The sequence below is a fragment of the Musca domestica genome, unplaced genomic scaffold, assembly GCF_030504385.1.
Source record: "Musca domestica strain aabys unplaced genomic scaffold, Musca_domestica.polishedcontigs.V.1.1 29, whole genome shotgun sequence".
Taxonomy (NCBI): Eukaryota; Metazoa; Arthropoda; class Insecta; order Diptera; family Muscidae; genus Musca; species Musca domestica.
Genome location: NW_026712296.1, coordinates 778626 through 803699, shown reverse-complemented (window position 1 = coordinate 803699; position 25074 = coordinate 778626). Strand labels below are relative to the sequence as shown.

The following is a 25074-nucleotide window of genomic DNA, read 5'->3' as shown; positions in this document are numbered from 1 at the left end:
ATGGACAATATTGACCCATTCATTCGGAACCTACACCATAGAGGGTCAACAATTGGAATAATCATAACAGAAGCAAAAATATATTTAAATAATCGAACATTGGTTAAGGCGATGAATCTGGCGGTAACAACGCAGTGTACGGTCGGCTGCCCCCCATCATCACCAACACTGTTTTATTGTGTCCCACTTCAACAACCACAAGGACACTTCACGATTGTGCAATAAAGGCTAAGCAGCTTGGCACCCTGTCATGGCAAATTTGGATCTCAGAGCCGCACTTAAATCCTGCGGTCGTTTCCCTTATAATTTGACAATAATACGCCATGCCATGATGCTAAGCTACATTTATATCATCACATTAAATCTCTACTTTGAAACTATTCTCCCCTATGATTACTGGAGGATTTCTTGAGACTATTCAACAGAGCTTCTATGGCCAATGCATGATCTGATAATTTTTGCTAAGGAAGTTTCCTAACCATCAAACTATCAAATCGAACAAAACGGAAAATATTTTCAATAGGGAAGAATTACTAGGTATCAGTGGCTTCACATTTCGAACTCTTCAACATACAAACAAGATTACTAATTCATTTGTTGGTTAGCATATATTTGGTGAATCACAACACCCAACATATTGGTGTAGGTCGTGCATCGAACTTATTATATATGCCGATCACAAAAGCTTCATTTACGTGGACTGTGGATAGCAACAACTTCAACGACAAACTCATAAAAGTAAATTGGAATTGGATTGTACTGAAATTAAATATTGACCATTAACATTTCTCAAGAACATTTGTGTACCCTTCGGGAAAAAATTGTACTGACTTTAAAAAATTGTACTATAAATAAGAAACCTACAGTCGATTGTATCATCAGTTGTCAACGTCTTGAGGACTTAAACAAATCAAAACCAAAAATTAACAAAATGTTCAAATTTGTAAGTTTTAAATTGATTAATTTTGAAAGGGAAAATATATTAATTATTTCTTCCTTCCCATAGGCTGTTGTCATTTTCGCCATCATTGCCTGCGTTGCTGCCAAGCCTGGTTTGGTTGCTCCTTTGGCTTACACCGCTCCTGCCGCCGTTGTTGCCGCTGCCCCAGCTCCATTTGTCACTGCCACCAGCAGTCAATATGTTGCCCGTAACTACAATGGCATTGCCACCGCTCCAGTGGTTGCTCCCGTTGCTGCCCCTGTTGTGGCCAAGACTTTCGCCGCTCCAGTAGCCGCCGCTTATACCGCTCCCGTTGCTGCTGCCTACTCCGCCCCTGTAGTTGCCAAATATGCCGCCACCTATGCTGCTCCTTTCGCCTACTCTGCTCCTTTGACATATGCCGCTGCTCCAGCTCCAGTTTTGTTGTAAAGATGTTGACTGAAACATGCTGATCTAATCCGAAATAAACTATTAAATTATGAAACCTAGAATTTGTTGTTTAAATGTTGGCATATTTATACCCTACACCACATATTGGTAAGGGTATAATGAAATTATACATTCGTTTGTAACATGGAGAAGGAAGCGAGATAGACCCATAGTTACTTTTGAGGATCTTCATAGAATCATATTCTGCATCGATCTACGCATGTCCGTCCGTCTGTCCATGTATTTTTGTGAACAAAATGAAGATAACATTTATTATCCAAATGAGATGAAATTTTCCAAAGATTTTGAGAATAGGTTCAAATTTCGGGCCTGATACCCTACACCGCTTTACAAATATAGTAGAGCTTCACATAACAAATAACAGTCTTTATGGGGAATTTGTAAGAATTAAATCATACCAACTATGATTATAGTAATAATTTATAGTCCAAAGAAGCTAATATATGAGAGGAATATCTTCCTCTGAATAAATTTTCACTAAATTTGCCGAGACATTTTTGCCTTCTTAATTAGGGTTTATATTACCCATGCGGTGCACAATTAACTTGAAATTGAATACATATATATGTGGGAGACATATATAAATCTGAAACGATCTCAATAAAATTTGGCAAAGGTATTTTTGAGCTGTATTTGATATATTTCCACGAATAACGTTAATACGGAGTGCATATTATTGCATTCAATTCAACGAATCGGATGAACAATATAACAATATATATGGGAGCTGTGGCTATATCTGAACCGATTTTCTCCAATTTTAACATACTTGTTTCTTAACTCAATTCGGTCGTAAGTCCCAAATTCCATTTTATTTGGGCTAATATTACACGTTTCGGGCACAAAAAGCGCAATTCGGACGAAGATATAGATTGGAGATATATCCAAATCTGAACCGATTTCCATAAAATTCTGGAAAGGTATTGCTGAGCTGTATTTGATACATTTCCCCAAATATAGTAGTTACAGAGTGCATATTACGGCTGCGGAGGACAAAAATAGCAAATCGGATGAACAATATATATGGGAGCTATAGCTATATCTGTACCGATCAAATTTGGCATACTTATTTCAGGTTGTATGTATATAAATCGTCTCATCAAAAGGAAAGGAAACAAATGCACAAAGGCATAATATCCTCACCACCTTGTGGTGTAGGGTACAATAAGTACTTCAAATTTGGTGAAAATTGCTTTAGATATAGCTTTAATTTTAAAGTGCCTCATATGCGCAATATGGACTCCGCAACAATAGTCTTTGGTACCAGATATCAGATGCAGTTCAGATATAAGTGCCCAAAATTTGGTAAAAATCAGTTCAGATTTGGATATAGCTCCCACATATCATTATCCGATAACAGGTTTATTGTGCACCAAATGTCCAATATCAGTTCAAATGACCTAAATTTTGGCACATCCGACCGAAATCAGTCTAGAAGTAAGTGCTTTAAATTTTGGTGAAAATCTGTTAAAATATAGCTATAGCTCCCATATACATATTTCATCCGATTTGAAGTTAAAGTCCCTCACATGCGTAATATGCACCCTACAACAATGATATTTGATACCGGGCATCAGATACTGCTCGAAAATACTTTGTCAAAGTTTGTCGAGATCGGTTCAGATTTTTATATAGCTTCGATATACATCTTAATCCGATTTTACGGTTATTGAATAGATTTTTTCACATTCAACCGAATTTTACCATTTTTATATTCCTTATCGAAGTAGAGATGTCAAAAATCGGGCTGAGCCGACTATATTATACCCTACACCACGATGCATATTTAGTAGAGTTCCGTAACAAAAAAATTTATTTAAAGTAGATCATATCACCTATCAACATTTGGCTTTAGAGCATTTAATTTGGTGAACATATATATGGGAGGCGTGTCCAATTCTGAATCGATATTCACTAAATTTGACGGAGACATAACTTATCATTTGTACCAAATAGCATTGCCATAGGGTGCTTGATATCACTTCGAGAAAGATTATATTAAAAGGATTTATATCGGAGCTGAGTTCCACCAAATGGAAACGTACGTCCCGAAATTTACTCCATTTGGGTTGATATTAGCCCTAATTTGCACAATAAACTTGAAATTGGATTAGAACTATATCCAAATCTGAGCAGATCTCAATAAAATTTGGTATTTCCGAGCTCCATAAGATATCTGATACGAAACATCATTGTTGTCGAATGCATATTGCGAATGTGAGGGACTTAAAGACCAAATCGGATGAAACATGTGTATGGAGCTATAGCTATATCTGAACCGCTTTTCACCAAATTTGATGTACTTGATTTTAGACTGAATTCGGACGGATATGTTAAAATTCAGGTCATTTGGACTGATATTGGCAATTTGGTGCACAATTAACCCGTAATCGATTGAAGATATATATATAGGAGCTATATCCTAATCTGAACCAATCTAGATAAAATTTGGCAAAAGTATTTTCGAGCTCTATAAGATTCCTGGTACCAATATAATTGTTGTGGAGTGAATATTACGAATGTGAGGGACTTAAACACTAAATCGGATGAAATATATATATGGAAGCTATAGCTATATACGAACCGCTTTTCACCAAATTTTTTGCACTTGATTCTAGACTGAATTCGGTCGGATGTGCCAAAATTAAGGTCATTTGGACTGATATTGGCCATTTGGTACACAATTAACTCGAAATTGATTGAAGATGTATATGGGAGCTATTTGTCAGAGGTATTTCTAGGATGTATCTGACATTTGGTAACAAATATCATCGTTGTCGAACGCACATATATATGGGAGCTATAGCTATATCTGAAACGATTTTATCCACATTTTATTCACTTCTGGACTGAATTCGTTTAGATTTACAAAAATTCAGGGCATTAGGACTTATATTGGCCATTTGCTGCACAATTTACCCGAAATCGGTTGAATATATATCTAAATCTGATCCGATTATCACAAATTTCAATAGGAATCGTCCTTGGGCCAAACAAATATTGTTTGGAAAATTTTATCTCGATCGGATAATAAATGCGACTTGAATTTTGTTCACAAAAATACATGGACAGTCAGACGAACTGACATGCGTAGATCGATTCAAAATGTGATTCTATGAAGATCCCCAAAAGTAACTATGGGTCTATCTCGTTTCCTTTTGTCTGTTACAAACAAATGCACAAAGACATAATACACTTATCACTATGTGGTGTAGGGTATAAATATGCCAACATTTAAACAACAAATTCTAGGTTTCATAAATTAATAGTTTATTTCGAATCAGATCAGCATGTTTCAGTCAACATCTTTACAACAAAACTGGAGCTGGAGCAGCGGCATAAGTCAAGTGAGCAGAGTAGGCGAAAGGAGCAGCATAGGTGGCAGCGTATTTGGCAACAACAGGGGCAGAGTAGGCAGCAGCAACGGGGGCGGTGTAAGCGGCGGCTACTGGAGCGGCGAAAGTCTTGGCCACAACAGGGGCAGCAACGGGAGCAACAACTGGAGCGGTGGCAATGCCATTGTAGTTACGGGCAACATATTGGCTGCTGGTGGCAGTGACAAATGGAGCTGGGGCAGCGGCAACAACGGCGGCAGGAGCGGTGTAAGCCAAAGGAGCAACCAAACCAGGTTTGGCAGCGGCGCAGGCAATGACGGCGAAAATGACAACAGCCTATGGAAGGGACAAAATAATTAATATATTTTCCCTTTCAAAATTAATCAATTTAAAACTTACGAATTTGAACATTTTGTTAATTTTTGGTTTTGATTTATTTAAGTCCTCAAGACGTTGACAACTGATGATACAATGGGCTGTAGGTTTCTTATTTATAGTACAATTTTTTAAAGTCAGTACAATTTTTTCCCGAAGGGTACACAAATGTTCTTGAAAAATGTTAATGGTCAATATTTAATTTCAATACAATCAAATTGCGATTTACTTTTATGTTCGTTGAAGTTGTTGCTATCCACAGACAACATAAATGAAGCTATTGTGATTGGCATACATAATAAGTTCGGTGCATGACCTACACCAATTAGTTTGGTGTTGTGATCCACCAAATTTATGCTACCCAATAAGTAAATTAGTAATATATGCTGTGTATTGAATCGTACGTGGCCAGTTTGAAGTCATACAGGTACCTAATAAAACCCCTTCGCTATTGAAAATATTTTACAGATTTTAAGTTTCGTGTTCCCATTGATTTATTAGTTTGTGGGGTAATAAACTTCCTTGCCAAAAATTGTCAGATCTGTAGTTGGATTTTCTAACTGATTTTTGATGTTACCGGCAAATATCGGTAAAATTAAAAGGCAAAATTATGAATGAAAAGTTCAATTTATAGTTTCACCACTGTTGCTTTTGGTAGAACTTAGAGAATACCTTATTTTGGTCACAAACTATTCGAAAATGTCAAAACATTTTTTATGGAATCGTAATACAGAATTTAAGTGCGGCTCTGAGAAGGGGACTGATGATCACTTGTCGAAACGGACTTATGTGGGTGTGGGTTGAACAAGGTCTGGAAGTACATTTTGACGGAATACTGTTACTATTAAGTGCACCGTACCCTGTCAAAATGCATGGCATCAAAGTCGTGTACGTGTGCATGAAGACAATGTCGATAACGGACGATACAGTTATGGCCATTTTGGACGTGTGCTCAAAAAGGAAAGATAATGAATACAGTGTCATTATTCATCGGAAATATTTTAAATTTGATATTTGAAGTTCGTAATGAATGCTACAGCCTATTACAGAAAATTGTCCCTGCAGGTCCATGTCTTCGTATAGCCCCCATATACCGGTACCTCCCTATATTCGGTATTTTGATGATTTAATTTACATTATTCATAGATTTTTTTCCAGGTTCGCATTTCAATATTGTAATGGCTTATGACAAAAGTTGCCTATGTAGGTCCACGTATTCATATAGACCCTAATATAACGGCTACATTCGGTATTTTTAAAATTTTAGCAGAATTTCTAACGGATTTTATTTTTTTGAAAATTGCAAAATTCGATCCATTTGGTGGAGGGTATTCAAAGTTCAGCCCGGACGAACTTACAGTTTTTTACTTGTTATACCCTCCGCCCTCAAAAGGAGGGTATATTAGGTTTTCAATCCGTTTGTAACAGCCATAAATTAAATTCTAAGTCGATTAAACGATGCCGGTCTGTCCGTCTGTCTGTCTGTTGAAATCACGATACATCCCATATTATTTGACGTAGAGATTCAAAATTTAGCAGAACAATTTCAAGGTTGGTATTGAAAATGGTGTAGCCGCCATATAATGGTATATCCCCATATTCGGTATTTCGATGATTTTAGGGACATTATTCACCAGAATTGTTTCAAATTTGGTATTCGAAGTTCGTAACGGATACTACAGCCTGTGACAGAAAATTGTCTGTGTAGGTCCACATATCTGTATAGCACCCATATAACGTTACCTCCAGATATTCGGTATTTTGATTATTTTAGGGACATTATTCACCGGAATTGTTTCAAATTTGGTATTTGAAGTTCGTAATAATACTGCAGCCTATGACATAAAATTGTCTATACAAGTACACGTCTTCGTATAGCCCCCATATAACGGTGCCTCCCGATATTCGGTATTTTGATTATTATAGGGAAATTATTCACCGGAATTGTTTCAAATGTAGTATTAGAAGTTAGTCATGGATACTACAGCCTATGATAGAAAATTGTCTGTGCAAGTCCAAGTTTTGGTATGGTCCCCATACAATGGTACCTCCCTATATCCGGTATTTTAACGATTTCAGCTACATTTTTCACCGATTTTTTTCAAGTTTCGCATTTGAATATTATGATAAAAGTCGCCTATGCAGGTCCACGTATTTTTAACTGTTTTTATTATTTGAAAATTGCCAAATTCGATTCAAATGGTGGACGATATTCACTATTCGGCCTGATTTTTATGTAATGTTGCTGATAATGAATCGCAAAGCAATTGGAGGAAGATCAGAACTAAGTCCAAGTATTGCATATCATTGCAATTATCAGTCCTCCCTCATCCACAGTTGGTTCAAATTATGAACAATTATTAGTATGTTTATATACCAATAAGTAGATCGTGTGTTCACGACTTGCGGTTGTCAAATCTATATATTAAACAAAAATACACCCCAGCTGTTCCATACGGAGAACAAATTCTTCTTCGACTTATGTATTTAATACTAGTGGAAAATGTATTGCTACCTTATAGCCCGGTAAAAATATTAACTTAGTAGGGTGATATGTAAGCAGTTGCGACTGTCAAAATTAGTTAGTAAACTCATTGACTGATCAATTTTACTACCTATAGTCGAATCAATTTTAAAGGTGGTTAAGGCGGTGAAATTACTGTACTGCTATCTAAGCAGGCCAGCATGCCAAAGCAAATATGAATTAAAACAATAATGATTTAAATAGTATTATAAGTCGTTCATTTCTTTTATTGTCGCTAGGTCAGACTCGAAAGTTTTTACAACAAAACTGAAGCTGGGGCAGCAGCATAGGTCAAGGAAGCAGAGTAGGCGAAAGGAGCAGCATAGGTGGCGGCGTATTTGGCAACAACAGGGGCAGAGTAGGCAGCAGCAACGGGGGCGGTGTAAGCGGCTGCTACTGGAGCGGCGAAAGTCTTGGCAACAAGGGGAGCAGCGAACGTCTTGGCTACAACAGGGGCGGCAACGGGAGCAACAACTGGAGCAGTGGCAATGCCATTGTAGTTACGGGCAACATATTGGCTGCTGGTGGCAGTGACAAATGGAGCTGGGGCAGCAGCAACAACAGCAGCGGGAGCGGTGTAAGCCAAGGGAGCGACCAAACCAGGCTTGGCAGCGGCGCAGGCAATGATGGCGAAAATAACAACGACCTGCAAAATTCAAAGGTAACTTTTTAGTAAATTAAACCGTACCCTATGCCAAATTTTAAAACTTACAAATTTGAACATGTTAATAGGTTTTTGGGTTGTTGTCAATGCTGTGAGAACACAAGAATATCTGATGCCATATTTGGAAATCAGCTAAGCCTTTATACTAAAGAAGTGTGGGCGGAATGAATGCCGTTATTTGCAAATTATTTAACTTTTTATCATGCTGTGTGTGCATTGACCAATCATGACGTTCATATAAAATACGTTGCGTATGTTTGCTGGAAAATTAAAATTCATAGCACAAAATGTGCGGTGTACAGAATTGAAACAAATGGTTGCTCGAGGTATAATATAGGGGAGTATCGTAATATGGGGGCTATACGATATTGTGAACCTATATAGATGATTCTCTGCCGAGGTATAAAGTACCCACAAGGAACTCCTTGTGTGGATTTTCAGACAATTCCGTTGAACAATGTGGGTAAAATCATTAAAATACCGAATATCGGGGGGTACCGTTATATGGGGGCTATACGATATTGGGGACCTATACAGATAATTCTCTGCCGAGGTATAAAGTGCCCACAAGGAACTCCTTGTGTAGATTTTTAGACAATTCGGTTGAAAAATGTGGGTAAAATCATCAAAATACCGAATATCGGGGGGTACCGTTATATGGGGGATATACGATATCGTGGACCTATATACACAATTATTTTTGAGGAAGTAAAATGCCCACAAGGGACTCCTTTTGTGGAATTTCAGACAATTCCATTGAAAAATGTGGCAAAAATCATCAAAATACCAAATACCGTGGGGGTACCGTTACATGGGGGCTATACGATATCGTGGACCTATATGGACAATTCTCTGACGAGGTATAAAGTACCCACAAGGAACTCCTTGTGTGGATTTTAAGACAATTCCGTTGAAAAATGTGGGTGAAATCATCAAAATACCGAATATCGGGGGTACCGTTACATGGGGGCTATACGATATTGTGGACCTATATAGATAATTCTCTGCCGAGGTATAAAGTACCCACACGGTACTCCTTGTGTGGATTTTCAGACAATTCCGTTGAAAAATGTGGGTAAAATCATCAAAATACCGAATATCGGGGGGTACCGTTATATGGGGGATGTACGATATCGTGGACCTGTACAGAAAATTCTCTCTCAGGGGGTAAATTACTCGCAAGGAACTACTTGTGTGGATTTTAAGACAATTTCATTAAAAAATGTGGCTAAAATCATCGAATACCGGGGGGTACCGTTATATGGAGGCTATACGATATTGTGGACCTATATAGATAATTCTCTGCCGAGGTATAAAGTACCCACAAGGAACTACTTGTGTGGATTTTCAGACAATTCCATTGAAAAATGTGGCTAACATCATCAAAATACCGAATATAGGGGGTACCGTTGTATGGGGGCTATACGATATCGTAGACCGATATAGCCCATCTTCGAACTTGACCTGCCTGCAGACAAAAGAGAGATCTGTGCAAAATTTTAGCTTCCTATCTAATTCGTTTAGACTGTAGCGTGATTACAACAGACGAACGGACAGGGCTAAATCGTCTTAGAATTTTACGCTGATCAAGAATATATATATTTTGTTGGGTCTAAAATGATTATTTCGATGAGTTACAAACGGAATGACGAACTTAATATACCCTCCATACTTTTTTTGGTGGAGGGTATAAAAAGTTACTCGTGATGGGATTCAAGTGTGATAGTGTGATTTCTTTATATTTGGCTGGAAAACCACAAGTGGCTATCGTTAGAGTATTCCAGCATTTAAATATGAATACTCCTTTGTGTCTCGTACCTCCCTTGTTACGGTGATACTGGTAGCGTAGCCCGATGTCTAGGATGTGGACGGAAGAAAACAGGAACATTTGCAGAAATGGAAACATATCGCAATATTTCATTCGGCAAATATTGAAAAATGAGCTCGGGGTACAGCCAAAAAGTGCAAGAACTTACACCGCAAAAAAAAGAAAATAGACTCAAAAGAGCTAAAGAATTGCTTCGATTGGCCGAAAGTTGTGAAGTGCCGAATTTGGTTTTCTCCGTCTCCGATGAGAAAACATTCGTTGTCCAGCAGTTTGTAAACAAACAAAATGATCGTGTTTACTTGCCAAAGAGGTCAACTGAAAATGTGCACTTTCGTTTGACCACCAGAACTCAAGCGCCGGACATGGTTATGCCGATATAATAACCAGAATAAATGCCGATTATTATCGCGAAAATATTCTTGAGGGTGTATTAAAGCCGTGGGCACGCAAACATTTTGGCCACAGACCTTGGACATTCCAACAGGACTCAGCACCATGACACTTAGCACGCGCCACCCAAGAATGATTACAAAATGAGGTTCCTCGCTTCATTTCCAGCGCACAATGGCCACCAAAATCTCCGAATACCAATCCGTTGGACTATTGAGTCTAGATTATTTTGGAAAGCAAGGTTGGCACTAAAAAATACCAAAGTGTCGATCACCTCAAGCAAGCGCTTCGCCGGGAATGGGCCAAAATACCACAGAGCAACATTAAGGCAGTGTGTGACGGCTTCATTGGCCGTTTTAAGGTCATAATTCGTGCCAAAGGTGACCAATTCGAAGAAATCTAAACATATTCTAAAAGTTGATGCTATTTCCGAAATGTTTTGCTTTCATTCAATAAAATTTAAAAAAAAAAATTAAAAATTATTGCGTTTGACTTTGTTGCTGTTTTTTATCTCTCCCTGTATACCCATGAATTTCGAAATCGATATAAAATTTGAGAAAATTTTCACTTGTGCCAAGTTTTGGCGAAAGTTAACAGGCAGACGGACATAGCTAGACCGACTCCAAAATCAAAAAAAAAAAAAAACATGGAATTAAAAACAAATTGTATAGCCACAGCAGCCATAAGGTAGAGGGTATAATCATCTGTAAATTTTAAGTTTTTCCCTAATGTTTGCCTTTAAATTACCGTTTTATGATTTCCTAAATCAATGTGAAAAACATTGCTTTGTGCCTATATTTTTGATGGTAAAGCCTCCTTGGCTCAACATAGGGACTCACAACACATTTTCAATTGACGTAGGTCTTAAACAGACAGAATATTAAATTAATCGAAATTATTTCGAATGCAGCACACAACCGCTTTTTGTTTACATTTTTTTAAAGGCCACCTAACCGTTTTACCAACAGTTATGATAACAAAAATGAAGTATTTCGAATTAACTGATCACTAACAAAAGACAAATTCAAGAACAATTTTGAAGGGCAGCCTTAAAAGACATGGACACAATTTTGGTAAGCTTCACAACGAGTATAAATATGAAAGAAGCAATTGTGATTATTATCAGTTATCAATAACTTGAAGTCTCACTCAAATCAAACATATCAAAAACAAAATGTTCAAAATCGTAAGTTTAAATTGAAATTTGTGTTAGAGGAAATGCAGGAATTAACTTTAAATTTATTCGATTACAGGCTGTTGTTATTTTTGCCGTCATTGCCTGTGCTGCTGCCAAGCCTGGTTTGATTGGTGCTCCTTTGGCCTACACCGCTCCTGCAGCTGTTGTTGCTGCTGCTCCTGCTCCATTTGTCACTGCCACCAGCAGCCAATATGTTGCCCGTAACTACAATGGCATTGCCACTGCTCCAGTTGTTGCTCCCGTTGCCGCCCCTGTTGTAGCCAAGACTCTTGCTGCTCCCCTTGTTGCCAAGACTTTCGCCGCTCCAGTAGCCGCCGCTTACACAGCTCCCGTTGCTGCCGCATATTCGGCTCCAGTAGTTGCTAAATACGCAGCTACCTATGCTGCTCCTTTCGCCTACTCCGCTCCTTTGACTTATGCCGCCGCCGCCCCTGCACCAGTCTTGTTGTAAATACTCTCGACGAAAATTTCCCTGATATGATTCGAAATAAACTATTAATTTATTAAATCTAAAAATTTAAGTTGTTGTTTTCCATTAACAAAATATGTGGTGTAGAGTATTTAAACATATGGTTGTTCGAGGTATGTAACCCTTTAAACTAGAATCGGCATATAAAATTTTACAATAGAATTGGGGTTAGGACAAGAATGGCTTTGAGAAATTATCGAGATATTTCTTCTAAGGTAGTTATAATATGATATAAATTCTAGTTTCTAGCATTATAATTTCATGTCCTACAACGTGCTGTAATAAGCACATTAAGTTTATGTGTTCAACGTGAAGAAGGAAGCAAGACAGACTTATAAGTAATTTTTATTATTTGCCTACAGTCACTTTTTGAAGCGTTCCTCTATCAATGTATTTTCCCAAATAATGATATGATTCGAAATAAACTATTAATTTATTAAATCTAAAAATTTAAGTTGTTGTTTTCCATTAAATTTGTCATTCCGTTTGTTACACCTCGAAATATACATTTTAGACCACACATAGTACATATAACGGCACTTCCCGATATTCGGCATTTTGATGATTTTAGCTATATTATTCACCGATTCTTTTTTTGAAGTTTCGCATTTGAATATTCTAATGGCTTATGACAAAAGTTGCCTATGTAGGTCCACGTCGTCATATAGACCCTAATATAACGGCTATATTCGGTATTTTGAAGATTTTAAAGGATTTTATTTTTTGAATATTTTCAAATTCGTTCCAAATGGTGCAGGGTATTAAATGTTCGGCCCGGCCGAACTTACAGATTTTTACTTGTTAATATATGTGATATATCCATTACGTTTCTAAGTATCGCATTAAAACACTTAAAATAGACCATTAAGTTACTCGTAGCATGAAGATGACAGATATCGACACATTCGTTCTGGTACCTCCCAATAGAGTGTCGCAATTTTTTTAATATTTATATCTCTCAAAATATGCGAAATAAGTCAGCAATTCTCGTCAAACTGGATTTTTGGTCCAGCATATCTGATACATCTCACACATTTCAACATTTACCAAAAATTATATATTTCATACAAAGCGAAGGAGGTAGTTTATTTAGTTCAAATTTAGATTGTTGTAATATTTATATTTAGCTCAGTTCAAATACGAAATGGACAATATTGGCCAACTCCTTCGGAATCACCCTCATAGGGTCGTCAGATTGTATAATCACAACACAAGTCAAATAGATTTAAATAAATGGACATTGGCTGAAGATATACACAGGTCGGAAAAAAACTGTTTAATTTGTTATGTTTTCAATAAGTAAAAAAAAAACATTAAGTTCGACCGAGCCGAACTTTTTTATACCCTCCGCTATGGGGTAAAGAAAATACTTTTATATATAAATATCCGAATTAAAATGTATTCCACTTCAAACAAGAAACACCAGTAAGACCGTTTTAATAATGCTGTTAGACTTTTCAAGAAACCATAAAGTGGGTTAGGCCATTATAATGGGGGTCAATCCAAAACGAGAAACTTTATAGACAATTTTATACTTCAGAGATTGTCATCAACCATATATACGAAGTTTGAAACAATTTCGTCGGTAAATGAGAATAGGATTATCAAAATACCGAATATCTGTGGGTATCATTATATGTGCGCTATAGGAAAACGGGGACCTAATTTTTCCACCTCTGGAGCTAGAAACCATTTCGAACTACAAATACCAATTTTTTGTCAAATCCTTGGGAAAATGTGGTAAAAATTATAAAAATACTAAATATCCGGAGGTACCATTATGTGGGGCCTATACGAAAGTGAGGACCTATACATAATATGTTCCGCAGCAGGAGTTGGAAACCCTTCTGACCTACAAATACCAATTTTTAGACAAATCCGTGAAACATCCGAATATCGTTAGGCACCGTTATATGACGATTATACCAAAATGTGAACCTATACATACAATGCTTCGCCACCGGGGCAAGAACCCATTATGACCTACAAATACCAATTTTAAGATAAATCTGTGGAAAAAAAATCATTAAAATACCGAATATCGAGAGGTACCGTTATATGGGTCTATACAAAAACGTGGACCTATATGTACAATGTTTCTCATTATACCCTACAAATAAAAATTTTTAGACAAAATCATCAAAATACCGAATATCCGGATGCACCGTTATAACGTAGACCTATATATTTCATTTTCAATACAAACCATCCTAGACGCAATACAAATTGTTCTGCCAAATTTTGATTATACCCTACAACACTATGTGTTGGGGGTATTATAAGTTTGATTGGGTCAAAATTATGTAACACCTCGAAATATTGATTTCCTACATAGGAAAGCCGAGATGAGTCGATCTAACTATGTATGTCAGTCCGTCCGTCTGTCCGTCTGTCAGTCTGTCCATGTTAATTTGTAATCAAGCTACAGGTCGCAATTATGAACCGATCCTCGCGAAATTGAAAATGAAGGTGGGGTTAAGGTCAGAATAGAACCCTATTTCTTTTGGAGAAGATCGCACGATATTTAGGGGTTAAAATGGACCAAAAACTGAAAAATTTCCTGATTTTGCAGTTGCTCTATAGGCCACAATTATGAACCAAACGACGCGGGAATTTACATGGAGTTAGAGGTTAGACCTGGGCAGGAGCCTACCAATTTGGGCGACCATCGGACAATATTAAGCGAGTAAAATAGACCCTAAATTTCCATTAAACCGCGAATATTTTTAACCCCAGCCAAATCACAACTACATTAAAAGGTCACTCCTGACCATTAAAGCGATGCTGTTAGCCAAGAAATCGGATATATAACAAAATAGGAACAATATATATGTAAAAGAAAGAGATCTTATTTATTCTGCTCATAAGTCAAGAACCGCTGGGTCGATTTTCACAATTCCCCTCAATTCTGAATGGCAAGAAAAGGATAAAATCTAAGAAAATCGCGGAAAAACATACCAATAAATGAGTAAATATCTTTTGTTCCATTTTTTTCAATTTATTTCATATTTTTTATCGCATGCGATTTTTTTCAATTTAACTTAAATTTTGAATTGAAAATTTTCTAAATTTTTACACTCCTCAACACTACGCTCTAAGGGTATTATATGTATATTGCAATTATCGTCCGATCCTTACGAAATTTTGCATGGGGATAGCGTTAGGGTCGGAATTAAAGCCTAGTGTTCTTCTATAGGGGTTCAAATGGACTAAAAAAATTAAATTTTTCTAATTTGTAGTCGCCACAAATTGAAAACTAATCGACACGGAATTTTGCATCAGAAGAGAGTTAAGGACAGGGAAGAAGTCTAGCATGTTGAATGATCATTTCGTGTGAAATTGTTTTGAATAAAACAAGACGGAGTAAATGAATATTGGCCAAATTCAACGAGTCTGGGCAGAGCTCCTTGACATTATTTCAAAACGAAACCTTCAAAAATGGATTTGGAAATAAGGAAACGTGGAACATATTGTGTGTTGTAGGGTATCACATCGTCGGCCCCGCACGACTATAGCCTTTGCTTACTTGTTTGGGTTGTATCGTGATGTGAACAGTCAGACAAACGGACAGACAGAGAGACGGACATCGTTTAATCGACTTAGAATTTTATGCTGATCGTGAACACATATACTTTATGGGTCTACTGCGAATATTTAGGGATGTTACAAACATAATGACAAAGTGAGGTCTTTAAACCGAATAGAATTAAACACATGTATGCGGGATATAGCTATATCTGAACCAATTTTCGCGAAATTTGATAATTTGCTTTTAAGCTAAAAATTCGGTCAAATATGCCAAAATATTATTTGGGCTAGTATTATACAATAAAATTAAAATCGGACGAAGAAATTATTATCACCAATTTCAAAAGGGTTCGTCCTTGGGCCAAAAAAAAAAAAAAAAAATATGATTTGTGGAATATTTCATCTCAATCGAACAACAAATGTGACCTGTACTTTGCTTACAAAAATACATGGACAGACGATCATAAAAAAACTGTGTGTATATCTCGTTTCCTTTTGCGTGTTACAAAAAATGGACAAAGACATAATCTCCTGTGCCACAGTGTGGTGTCGGGTGCAAATGTATAAAAGGAGCCTTTCTTATTATTTATCTGTACCCAATGAAAACTGTCCTTGCAAGAGGGTAAGCCGACTCTTTTGTTTTAATACGTGTGTGTCTCAAGATAAAAGTGGTGATTTTTTGGCACTAAAAGCCCTTATAATTATACCCTACACCACAAGGTGGTCAGGGTATTATGTCTTTGTGCATTTGTTTGTAACAGGCAGAAGGAAACGAGATAGACCCATAGTTCATTTTGATGATCTGCATAGAATCACATTCTGAGTCGATTTATGCATGTCCGTCCGTTCGTCTGTCCGTCCGTCCGTCTGTCCGTCTGTCCATGTATTTTTGTAAACAAAGTACAGGTCGCATTTATTGCCCGATCCAGATGAAATTTTGCACAGATCATTTGTTTGGCCCAAGGACGAACCCTATTGAAATTGGAAATAATCGGTCAAAATTTAGATATAGCTCCCATATATATCTTCGTCCGATTTGCCTTGTATTGTGCACCAAACGTGTAATATCAGCCCGAATTGTATGGAATTTTGCATATTCACCCAAATTAGGTCTGAAAATATGTATGCCAAATTTGATCGAAATCGGTTCAGATATAGCTATAGCTCCCATATATATTGTTCATCCGATTTGTTATTTTTGCCCACCGCCGCCGTAATATGCACTCTGCAACAACAATATTTGGGGAAATATATCAAATGCACCTCAGAAATACATTTGCTAAATTTTATCGAGATCGGTTCAGATTTCGATATAGCTCCCATATATAACTTCGTCCGATTTACCTTTTATTGTGCACCAAACGTCTAATATTTGTCCAAATGGGATGGAATTTGGCACTTACGACCGAATTGAGTCTAGAAGCTAGTATGTCAAATTTGGTGACGATCGGTTCAGATATAGCTATAGCTTCCATATATATTATTTATCCGATTTGTTATATTTGTTACCCACAACCGTAATATGCACTCCGTAACAACGATATTCAGGGAAATATATCAAATACAGCTCAGAAATATCTTTGCCAAATTTTATCGAGATCGGTTCAGATTTGGATATAGCTCCCATATATATCTTTATCCGATTTCAAATTAATTGTGCACCAACTGGACAATACAATTCCGAATTTAAAAGATACAAATGCTTCGGCATATTTAGTCCTTTGAACTTTAAGTTATAATTATAATCATAGCGTGTATGATTTAATTCTCCCATAAAAACTTTTAATTGTTATGTGGAGCTCTACTAAATTAGCAAAGTGGTGTAGGGTATCATAAAGTCGGCTCCGCCCGACTTTAAGACTTTCTTTACTTGTTTTACTATCGAATTTAGGTAAAAAAATAAAATCGAGTCAGTGTGTAATTTTTTGTCGTTTCTTCCCATATAGCACATTGAAGCTAATATATATTTAATTTCCTAAAGCAAATCGTTTATTTATCTATGGCAATAATTTAATTATTGTTTACAACAAAACTGGAGCTGGAGCAGCATAGGTCAAGGGAGCAGAGTAGGCGAATGGAGCAGCATAGGTGGCGGCGTATTTGGCAACAACAGGGGTAGAGTAGGCAGCTGCAACAGGAGCAGTGTAAGCGGCAGCTACTGGAGCGGCGAGTGTCTTGGCAACAACAGGGGCGGCAACGGGCGCAACAACTGGGGCTGTGGCAATGCCATTGTAGTTACGGGCAACATATTGGCTGCTGGTGGCGGTGACAAATGGAGCTGGGGCAGCGGCAACAACAGCAGCGGGTGCGGTGTAAGCCAGGGGAGCAACCAAACCAGGCTTGGCGGCAACGCAAGCAATGATGGCGAAAAGGACAGCAGCCTTTTAAGAAATTAAAAAAGAAACATTAATTTTACTCCCTACATTTTTGAAATTTTTAAACTTACGAATTTGAACATTTTGTTTTGTTTAGTTTGTGATTACTCGGCAAAGTCGAATAGTTCTGATACAGTTTTGAAAGTAAACTACGTAATTTATAGTTGAGCGGCAGTGATAAGCAGATTTAGACATTTTTTTCCTTTTCTTAAATTTTCTCATGTCCAAAAACATAAAACAAGTGTTTGTTGTTTTATTTGAATTCGTAACACGTCTTTATGTAGTGGTAAATTTGTATAATTATTCCATTGAAGTTAGTGGTCATGAAATTGAATATACAATTTTGGCTACCACATATTCGTACACACATTTATAAATAACACATGTCAATTAAGTAGTGTGAAAGGTCGGAAATGGGCTCACGCTATCCCCGCGAAGTATTCGTCCATGATATGGTTTAACTATATTCCTGTTCAATTTACATTTGGAAATTGATTTATAAACTGGGAAAATGGACTTGGGGGGTTCCGTTATGTGAGAGCTATATCAAAATGCAGACCTATTTTGACATTTTATGTAGGATTGTTCTCTACCCGCAAAGTAACCTAAATACACATTTTTAGCAAAATCGTGGTGGAAAATGTGGTAAAATCAGGAGGTATCTCTATATGGACTGTACCCGAACCATTGACCTACATTGAAAATTTTCTGGGAATAGGTTTTTAACCTCTTAGAAACCAAGATGCCAAATAAAGGCCAAATCAATTGAAAAATGTGGTCAAGACCCCGGTAATTCCTAGAATCAAGGGATACCTTCACGTGGGGGTTATACCAAAAACATGGGGGTATATTGATAATTTTTCGTAAGTTTGGTTTCTTCTTACCTAGAACTCAAATGATCAAAATTTGCCGAAATTAATATGAACAAATAAAAACAAGTAAGCAAAGGCTATAGTCGTGCGGGGCCGACCATGTGATACCCTACAACACTACAATAAGTTAGAAGCCCCCTTATTTCCAAATCCATATTGGAAGATTTCGCTTTTGAAATTAGGATTTTGACTACGGACATTTGCCCAACATTTATGCACTCCGTCGGGCTGTTAGTTGTTGTAGTCCATTTTACAGATAAATATAATCCAATGGTCATCCAAAATGCTAGAATTCTTCCCTATCCTTAACTCTCTTCACAGGCGTGTCGATTGGCTTCAATTGTGTGATCGGGACAACATTTCTGTTTTTGATTAATTTGAACCCCTAAATATTTTGCAATCATCTCCAAAAGCAAGAAGCCCCTCTGTGTCTCCAAATTTAGACTCATCTATATGATTTGCTTGTCTACGATATTTGGCTATATTCGTCAACGAAATCAGCATAAAAAAGCCAGAAATTCGCCTTTTGTGTATTTCGGATATTCCCTGTACATAATGCTGGTATTTTTCACACAAAATTAGTGGTCCATTGTACCCGCTGTCCTAACTCTAACTTTATGCGAGATTTCGTGTCCTTTGGTTTCTATTTGTGACCTTTATAACGGCTGCAAAATCAGGAAAATTTTTAGTTGTTGGTCCAATTCAACCCTCTAATATATTGCGGACATCTTTGAAAACAATAGGCCTAGCCCTTCTGAACCCAAACCTACCATTGTGAAAATTTTCGTGAGGATCGGACGATATTTGCAATACTTATATAATATCCCCAACCTGTGTTGTAAGGTGAAAAATTATTACAAAATATTATAAGTAAAATTGAAAAAATCGCATGCGATAAAAAATTTGAAAAAAATAAAAATATGTCACAAAATACTACAAAATCTATATTAACATCTTTATTGGCATATTTTTCTGCGATTTTTTTAGATTTTATACTTTTATGTCAAGAGGGCATTCTGAATTGACAAAAGTTGTCAAAATCGGCCCAACCATTCTTGAGATAGAAGCATACCAACTAACTTCCCCTTCCTTTGTATATACACATTATATATATTTTGCTATATATAACCGATATATTTACTATCGGCATCTACGTAACGGTCAGAATTGACCTGTTCGTCTACTTGCGATTTCGCCGGGATTAAAAATAATCGCGGTTTAATGGAAATTTTGACTTTTATTTAACACAAATGTTATGGTCTATTTCACCCACTAAATATTATCCGATGACCACCAAAATTGGAAGACTTCTGCCCAGCCCTAAGCTCTAGTCCCATGCTTAATTCATCCATTGGTCTATAATTGCGACTTGTAGAACAACTGCAAAATTAGGAAATTTGTCAGTTTTTGGTCAATTTAAACCCCTAAATATTATGCGATCATCTCCAAAAGAAATAGGGTTCTATTCTGGCCTCAGAACCACCTCCATTCTAAATTTTGTGAAGATCGGGTCATAATTGCGACCTGTAGAGTGATTACAAATTAACATGGACAGACGGACGGACGGACATACATAGCTAGATTGACTCAGCTCGGCGAGATAGGAAGATCCATATATACTTTCCTATGTGGGAAACCAATATTTCGAAGTGTTACATAATTTTTGGCCCAATCAAACTTATAATACCCCCAACACATAGTGTTGTAGGGTATAAAAATTAAGTTCGGCCGGGTCAAGGCGTGTGTTGTAATCGTGCTATATTTCCAACGGATTGAGGTAGAAGACAAAAATTGTATATGCACATGTATGTATGTATTTTGTCAGAAGGCAGGCTATACTGGTTCAAGCTTTCGTATAGCCCCCATATTACAGTACCTTCCAATATTCGAAATTCTGATGATTTCAGCAACATTTTCTAACGGAATTGTTTAAGATGTTGGTATCTAGAGTTTGTAATGAGTTCTGCCTTCTGTGGCCGAAGACTGTTGGAAGCAATATCTCCTTATATTTTAACAAATTTTTTTCAAATTTGATATTTTAATCTCAATATTTAACAACCACCTTAGCAGGAAATCGGTAGCATCGACTTTACGGTATTTTGAAGACCTTTTACTGACCGATTCTTTTATTTTCAAAGATTTTCTTTACCTGGCGCCATGCCGAACTTTTAATACCCTCAACATTTAAAGTTTTAAGCGCGTTTTACTTGTCATACCTTCAGCTATTAAAATGGAGCATATTTAATTTTATCATTCTGGGTGCAGGACCTAGAAACATTCACAGAAGACTCCATACCGTACATATATTGGTGATCAGCATAAAAATCTTGGCTTATTTACCTGATTTGTTGAAATTAGTGTAGAACTTAAAATTTTCATAATAAATGAACGAAATTAGACTGAGATGTTTGGTATTGGAAATGGACTATAATGGGTACCCATTTAGTAATTACCCATAATAACAGTTTCCGTGATACTCGATATTTAGAAAGATTTGGTCTCAATATCCAATCCGCTTCAATTTTATATTTCAGGTTCTCATTAGGTATTTCAGCTCCTTGCAAAAAAAAAAATCGAATGTAGGTCCAGTCTTTGGTGCTGACATATGAGGTCTTGGGTGAAAATGGTGATCTATGATCCCAAAACTGTTGTAATGAGGATTTCTATACACAGCCAACTCAGAACACGGGAAATATGACAATATCCATTATAAATGTAGCTATAACTTGCAAGGAAAAGTCAAAAGTCAAGCGGGCTGACTATATGGTACCCTACACCACTATGCGTATCTAGTAGTTCTCCCTTAACAAAAAAAGTTTTTATTTGGGAATTAAAGCGAAGAAGATCATGCCAGCTATGAACCTTATTTGAATGGCATGGCTATAAAGTAGTCACAATTTGGAAACTCTATTCAACTCTGAATCGATTTTTGTACCTCTAGTACCATTGCTGTATAGTGCATGATATGCAGAACTATATTAAACAAGTAATAAAGCTGTAAGTTCGGCCAGCCTTTGAATATCCTCCACCATTTGGAACAAACTTGGCAATTTTCAAAAAATCCGTTAAAAATTCTGTTTAAATATTAAAAATACTGAATACATAGGCAACTTTTGTCATAAGCCATAACAATATTCAAATTAAAAGCTTGAAAAAATCGGTGAATAATTTAGCAAAATCATCAAAATACCGAATATCGGTAAATACCTTTATATTGGGGTCTATACGAAGACGTGGACCTGCACTGACAATTTTCTGTCATAGGCTGTAGTATCCGTTACGAACTTCAAATACCAAATTTGAAACATTTCCGGTGAATAATGTTACTAAAATCATCAAAATACCGAATATCGGTAGGAACCGTTATATTAGGGCTATACGAAGGCGTGGACCTGAACCGAAAATTTCCTGTCTTAGGCTATAGTATCCATTACGAACTTCAAATACCAAATTTGAAACATTTCCGGTGAATAATGTCGCTTAAATCACCAAAATACTAAAAAAAAGGTTGGTACCATTATATGGGGTCTGTACCATTAATCTCGATAAAATTTGGCAGAGATATTTTCGAGCTATATCTTATGTCCGGTATCAAATATCCTTGTTGTGCAAATCGGGTGAAACATATATATGGGAGCTATAGCTATATCCGAACCGATTTTCACCAAATTTGATGTACTTACTTCTAGGCTATACTTACTTCGGTCGGTTGTGCCAAAATTCAGGTCATTAGGACGGATATTGTCCATTTCATTTGATGCACAGTTAACCCGAAAACCTTTGAATATATCTAAATTTCACCCGATTCTCACCAATATCTATCGGGTTCGTCCTTGGGCCAAAAAAATTAACTTTATCATTCTGTGTTTGGAAAATTTAATTTCAATCGTATAAAAAATACGACCTGAGTTTTTTTCAGACGGACTCACGGACGGAAAGACAGACGGCTTCAATTAAGATCCTCAAAAGTAACTATGGGTCCATCTCGCTTCCTTCTCCATTTTACAAAGAAATGCACAATGATATAATACACCTACCACTATTTGATGTAGGGTATAAAAAAAACTTTTAACAGACAAAAGTATATTAAATAATCATAACTATTGGAACATATGAAATGAGTTTCCGATTTTCTTAAAACTTCAAATACCCAAATTCGTTAAAATAAACAATAATCATAACTTATATTAAATTAAAACAGCAAATTCTACGTTTCATTATTTAAGAGTTTATTTCGGATCAGCATATTTCAATTAACCACTTTACAACAAAACTGGAGCAGCGCCATAAGTCAAGGGAGCGGAGTAAGCGAAAGGAGCAGCATAGGTGGCGGCGTATTTGGCAACGACTGGGGCAGAGTAGGCAGCGGCTACTGGAGCAGCGAAAGTCTTAGCTACAACAGGGGCGGCAACAGGGGCGACAACTGGAGCGGTGGCAATGCCATTGTAGTTACGGGCAACATATTGGCTGCTGGTGGCAGTGACAAATGGTGCTGGAGCAGCAGCAACAACGGCGGCAGGAGCAGTGTAAGCCAAGGGAGCAACCAAACCAGGCTTGGCAGCAGCACAGGCAATGATGGCGAAAATGACAACGGCCTACGAAAAGGACGAAATAAATAATATAATTTCTATTATAAAATCGATCTACTTGAAACTTACGAATTTGAACATTTTGTGGGTTTTTTGGTTTTGTTTTGTTTAAGTCTTCAAAATTGGTTGATAACTGATAATACTATGGTCTGTAGGTTTCTTATTTATACTACAATTGTCTAGCGTTAAATTAATTCTTTTTTCCCGAAGGGCATACAAATGTTCTTGAAAAATGGTAATGGTCAATTTCAATAATTTCAATACAATCCAATTCTGATTTACTTTTATGTTCGTTGAAGTTGTTGCTATTCATACGCGACGTAAATAAAACTATTGTGATCTGCATACATAATAAGTTCGGTACACGACCTACACCAATTGGTTTGGTGTTGTGATCCACCTAATATGTGCTACCAAGTAAATGAATTATTAAAACACATTTTACCATTAAACATTTTTAACTCAATTACCCATCGCTTTAGTGGTTTGGGGGTTAGTAAACTTTCTACTAAAAATTGTCTGATCAGAAGATGGTGTTCGATGCTCTCTTGATTGCTCTCGCGACGTCGTTCAACATTCATACTCCCTTATTTTAGTCATTTCGAGAATCTTGGCCGTAAGATTAAGGCTTTTAATGTATTCTGGGAACCATAGAAGGTTCACAAACAATTTTGTGCAAAGGTTGTTATTAACCAACAAGTAAGCAAAGGCTACAGTCGAGCGGGGCCGACCGTTGAATACCCTACAACACTACAATAAACGATACAGTTTATATAGGCGAGATACTCGAAAGAATTCCACAAAATATTGTGACAAATAATAGAAGAAAAACGTTCTCTAATTTTCGAATAATAGCAACTTAAACTAATTTGCTCATTTCCAATTTATTGGTAGATGTTGCACTTAAATGGTCTTCCTAGATCTGGAACCAATATTTCCCAAAGCCCTATAATCTCTCAGAAGTGGCAAAAGATTAACATTTATTATTGGTTTTTGACTGAAACGCATCTATATGAGATACAGACATTTGACTATATTCTTCAACGATATCAGCGTTAACGAAATAGTCAGAAGTGCGTCTTTCCTGTATTTGTGAATTCTCCAAAAAGTCACTGGAATGGACATTTTCGTATTTTGTCTACAAAAGTTTGCAAACTCCTTTGCAAACTCCTTGAATATTTTTGGATGGCCATCCAAAACTGCTTGGCTTTTGCAATGTCCGGTAACCCCCATTCAAATGTGCGTGAGGACCGGGCGATAATTACGACCTGCTGACAATTTTGCAGTTTTTTTTTGGTCCATTTCAACCCCTAAATATATGGCGATCATCTCCAAAAAGAGTAGGCTTCTATTCTGACCCTCATCTTATCCCCATGCAAAATTTCGTAAGGTTCGGGCCATAAATGCGATCTGTATATGATATCCTGATATCCTAACTACTTAGTTTTGTTAGCTGTACAAATATTACCAAATGTTTAATTCAAAATGAAAATATGCCAAAAATATGACAAAATTGAAAAAATATGAGAAAATTTTA

The 25074-nt window shown here is 36.8% G+C and overlaps 5 protein-coding genes across 6 annotated transcripts; 2 read left to right on the top strand and 3 right to left on the bottom strand.

Moving 5' to 3' along the window:
* The first annotated feature begins 931 nt into the window (after positions 1-931).
* LOC101901530 (cuticle protein 70, isoforms A and B-like) lies at positions 932-1411 on the top strand. Its single transcript, XM_005184558.4, has 2 exons — positions 932-943; positions 1007-1411. The coding sequence occupies exons 1-2, from the start codon at positions 932-934 to the stop codon at positions 1367-1369; spliced, it is 375 nt and encodes a 124-aa protein (XP_005184615.1). The 3' UTR covers positions 1370-1411.
* A 3266-nt stretch (positions 1412-4677) lies between these two features.
* Positions 4678-5136, bottom strand: LOC101901092 (pupal cuticle protein C1B-like). The gene is made up of 2 exons (XM_059124459.1): positions 5125-5136; positions 4678-5061 (listed from the first exon to the last, which is right to left on the bottom strand). Exons 1-2 carry the CDS (start codon positions 5134-5136, stop codon positions 4699-4701), a joined length of 375 nt encoding a protein of 124 aa, XP_058980442.1. The 3' UTR covers positions 4678-4698.
* Positions 5137-7880: 2744 nt separating this feature from the next.
* LOC131803348 (cuticle protein 70, isoforms A and B-like) lies at positions 7881-8348 on the bottom strand. Its single transcript, XM_059124503.1, has 2 exons — positions 8337-8348; positions 7881-8270 (listed from the first exon to the last, which is right to left on the bottom strand). The coding sequence occupies exons 1-2, from the start codon at positions 8346-8348 to the stop codon at positions 7881-7883; spliced, it is 402 nt and encodes a 133-aa protein (XP_058980486.1).
* A 3074-nt stretch (positions 8349-11422) lies between these two features.
* LOC101889480 (larval cuticle protein F1-like) lies at positions 11423-12214 on the top strand. The gene is made up of 2 exons (XM_011294643.3): positions 11423-11692; positions 11760-12214. Exons 1-2 carry the CDS (start codon positions 11681-11683, stop codon positions 12153-12155), a joined length of 408 nt encoding a protein of 135 aa, XP_011292945.1. The 5' UTR covers positions 11423-11680; the 3' UTR covers positions 12156-12214.
* Positions 12215-17722: 5508 nt separating this feature from the next.
* On the bottom strand, positions 17723-23618 carry LOC101889642 (cuticle protein 70, isoforms A and B). 2 transcript variants are annotated; one of them, XM_059124432.1, is made up of 3 exons: positions 23607-23618; positions 23460-23543; positions 17723-18040 (listed from the first exon to the last, which is right to left on the bottom strand). In XM_059124432.1, the coding sequence occupies exons 1-3, from the start codon at positions 23616-23618 to the stop codon at positions 17723-17725; spliced, it is 414 nt and encodes a 137-aa protein (XP_058980415.1). The 2 variants fall into 2 exon arrangements, with proteins under 2 accessions (XP_058980415.1, XP_019892670.2); XM_020037111.2 differs by lacking the exons at positions 23460-23543; positions 23607-23618 and adding an exon at positions 18148-18159 and having other exon boundaries at positions 17723-18082.
* Between the last annotated feature and the right edge of the window lie 1456 nt (positions 23619-25074).